The sequence below is a fragment of the Arachis ipaensis genome, chromosome B10, assembly GCF_000816755.2.
Source record: "Arachis ipaensis cultivar K30076 chromosome B10, Araip1.1, whole genome shotgun sequence".
NCBI classification, from domain to species: domain Eukaryota; kingdom Viridiplantae; phylum Streptophyta; class Magnoliopsida; order Fabales; family Fabaceae; genus Arachis; species Arachis ipaensis.
In genome coordinates, this window is record NC_029794.2 from 129,854,235 (window position 1) to 129,857,667 (window position 3,433).

Below are 3,433 nucleotides of genomic sequence, written 5' to 3' on the forward strand. Positions count from 1 at the left end.
AGTTATTTTAAACTAAAAAAATATATTATTTAATAAAAATATTAAATAAATTAATTAATTTTTAATTAATTTTATTTTTTTTTCCTTATCCAGCTTCTCTTTTTACTTTAACTAGTTTTTGTTGGGCCAACACGTTAAAAGTTACCTATACTAAATTAAATTAATTTTGCAATGTTGCATAAGATGGATCCACAAAGAGAGTCATAGGATGACATAAGAAGTATCTTCGTCAAATCGGAAAAGAATGCATGCAATGCCCCAACAATCCAGGATCGACAACGCATCGTACCTCGTCCTTCTCAACCAATAACAACTCGACAAAACCCTTATACCACAACAAATTATTAACCTATCATTTTCTCCTTTCGGCTCTCCTTTCCTTTCATATCATCACTTCATTATATATATTCTTTGGTTGCTCGTGGTATTTTCTAATCCGATAGACTACTGATTAATTTGTTGTAAATCTGAATTTTATTTAAAAATTTGTTATTAACCAATAAATTACTATATGTATAAGGCGAAATTCAAATTTCCAACACTTATTTAAATAAAAGAGTGAACTAACTACTCGATAAACTAAAAATTGATTTCCATTATATATATTTCAACTATAAATAAATAAAAGATTATGGATTTAGTTCACATACATTATTGTAGGTGTAAAAGTATATCACACACATCTCTTCAATTATGTCTTATTTTTACATCAATTAAAAACTATTTTGAACACTCATATATTACCTAGACGTCATTTTAAAATATAGATACAATTTACTAAAAGATATTAAAACTCTTTTACTACTAAATACTCTAATATTTAAATTTTTGTTTTGAGAATCACTAGAGGTGGCCACAAAAGGAACTCCATTTTGTGGTTGATTGGAAATGCATTCTTTTTTTTGTTTCTCTATCGAATCTGTTGTTAGGGAACCAATGAAATATTTGTACAATGTATATAATAGGTTATTTATTTGATCCAATATAAGTTAAAAAATAAACATCCAGAATAAAAATACTACTAATTTCTCAAACATAATACACCCATATTATAAAAAATAACCATCCAGATACCAGGAATAATAAACATCTGATATCCTACTGAATCGAACATCCCTAAACCCCTATTGTATACATTATACAGATACTCCATTGACTTTCTATACTTCTTCTTGCCTAAATTATTATTATTATTATTATTATTATTATTATTATTATTATTATTATTTACTCTCTATCTCTATCTCTATCTCTACTATGATTCCCTGCTTATTATTGCTTTGTTTTCACTCAAACTTATTTATTAGGTTGGTGTGTGGTGGTGTTGATATAAAAAGAGAAGGGGAAGAAAAGAAGGAATAAAAAGTGAGTGATGGGAAGAGGGAAGGTGGAGTTGAAGCAGATCGAGAACAAGATCAGCCGTCAAGTAACGTTCTCAAAACGGAGAACGGGGCTCAAGAAGAAAGCCCATGAAATCTCCCTTCTCTGTGATGCTCAACTTGCATTCATTATCTTCAACACCAGAGGCAAACTCTCTCACTTTTCATCTCATTCCAGGTTTTCTAAATCTTTTCCCCTTTTTTCTCTAATTTTTGTATTCTTCACGCTGAAAACTCAAGTGAAGTCAATTTCATGTGAAGTTGATATTTAGAACAGTTAGATAATTTGACTGATTTGACTGAATTTTCATCTAACGGCTCTCAGATATCAACTTCACGTGAAGTCGACTGCACTGAGTTTCCACTTTCCACTATTCTTCACTTCATATTCGTCGTAAAATCAATTCTCCTAAAAATTAATAAGAGCAGACAATATGAATAGTTATATCTTTAATATATCTTTTTAATAAATTTTTTTTTAAAATTTATTTAAAGTATTTTTTTATTAAATATCAAATTCTAATATGTTAGATTCAGATTTTTTCCTCTTTTTGTTTTTTTTTTAATTTACTCTATGCAAAGCAATTATTATTATTGTTATTGTTGTACGGACGTTGTTGCAAGTCTTTTTCTTCTCTATGTATTATGAAGGGTGTGATTTTAATGACTATAATCTCATGAAAACACACAAGTATATTGTTTCATGAAGCAACTATATGTTAATTCCTTTCTCAATATATATATTATTCTGCACGTAATTTTGTTTCCAGTCAATTTCGCTATAAATTTAATTTTTTATTTAGCATATAAACTAGTTCATAAATAACTTTTATTTCAGATATTCTAATTGACATATAATTTACCAACAAATTTTGCTACACTTGAAAATGAGTAGATCTAGATTAATTTTTTTTTTTTGGAATGCATTCTTAGCACAAATAACACAAAAAAAAATAGTGCAAAAGAATACAAAAAATAATAGCAAAACTAACATAGAAATATTAATAAACAGAAAGAACCAATAGACTGTTTACAAATTAAATATAAAAAATTTATATGTATAAAAAAATTAATTATTAAATCAGTTATTATATATTTGTGTATAAAAATATATGATATTTAATTTATTTTAATATATATGCTATATAATTAACTGATTTTATAGTTGATTTTTTTATACACATGATATAATTAAATGTTGAAGCATTTTGAAAATTTTTTTAGGAACCAACTTGATTTATGGATATTGCTCCAATAACATTATTTTAAACATTAACCTCATTATACTATATGTTTCTATTTGTAAGGCTTTTAAGGTAATAAACAATTAATCAAGTTAAACAAAATTTGTTTGATATATAAGTATTATTCAATATATGAATCTTATTCTTTTGATGATCTTATCCATATGATTATTCTATGTTCTATTTCTTACTCTCTTTTTGTATATCTTCCCCTCCCAGTGGGGTTTTGGTACACTTAAATTTTGAGTGACCCGGATTAACTTAAAAGCTAATGGCACCATGCCTAATTTTTTTTATTTGATTTATAATTCATATTTAATTTTCATTTGTGAAACAGCGTGGAAAACATCCTTGAACGATATGAGAGACATGTTAATGCATTGAAAATCAATGGAGGTGAAAGTGGATCACAGGTACTAATACTTTTATTCAATAAACATACTTTTCTAATTGGTATATTATTAATTTTCCAACACAACTCTCTTTCTCAATAGCTTGCTATCTCTTCAAGTTGTGTTTGTCATATCTTTTAAATCAAACATTCTTCCAAACTTTCTTTTATCTTATTTTCTATTTTTTTTAATTTGAATTTTCAATTTCCATAAAGTTTTGTAATAATCTCTTATTTTCAATCTTCATGAGAGATAACTCATCCACCTGAAATCATGCAAAATAAATGAGAATAGATATTAATTTAAAATTTAAAATTTAACTTTAAATCATGTATGTTCACATTATTTTTCTATGAATTGCCTATACTTTAGAATATTTTGTTATATTATTGGAAAAATATTATTCATTAATTAGAAT

General features: G+C 26.0%; 1 protein-coding gene across 1 annotated transcript in view; it reads left to right on the top strand.

Moving 5' to 3' along the window:
- Positions 1,267-3,433, top strand: part of LOC107621794 (truncated transcription factor CAULIFLOWER A-like) — a 10,977-nt gene continuing 8,810 nt past the window's right edge. Inside the window, exons 1-2 of the mRNA XM_016323792.2 lie at positions 1,267-1,557; positions 2,961-3,036. Coding sequence (XP_016179278.1) covers positions 1,373-1,557; positions 2,961-3,036 — 261 coding nt within the window. The 5' untranslated portion in view covers positions 1,267-1,372. The remainder of the gene's footprint in view (positions 1,558-2,960; positions 3,037-3,433) is intronic.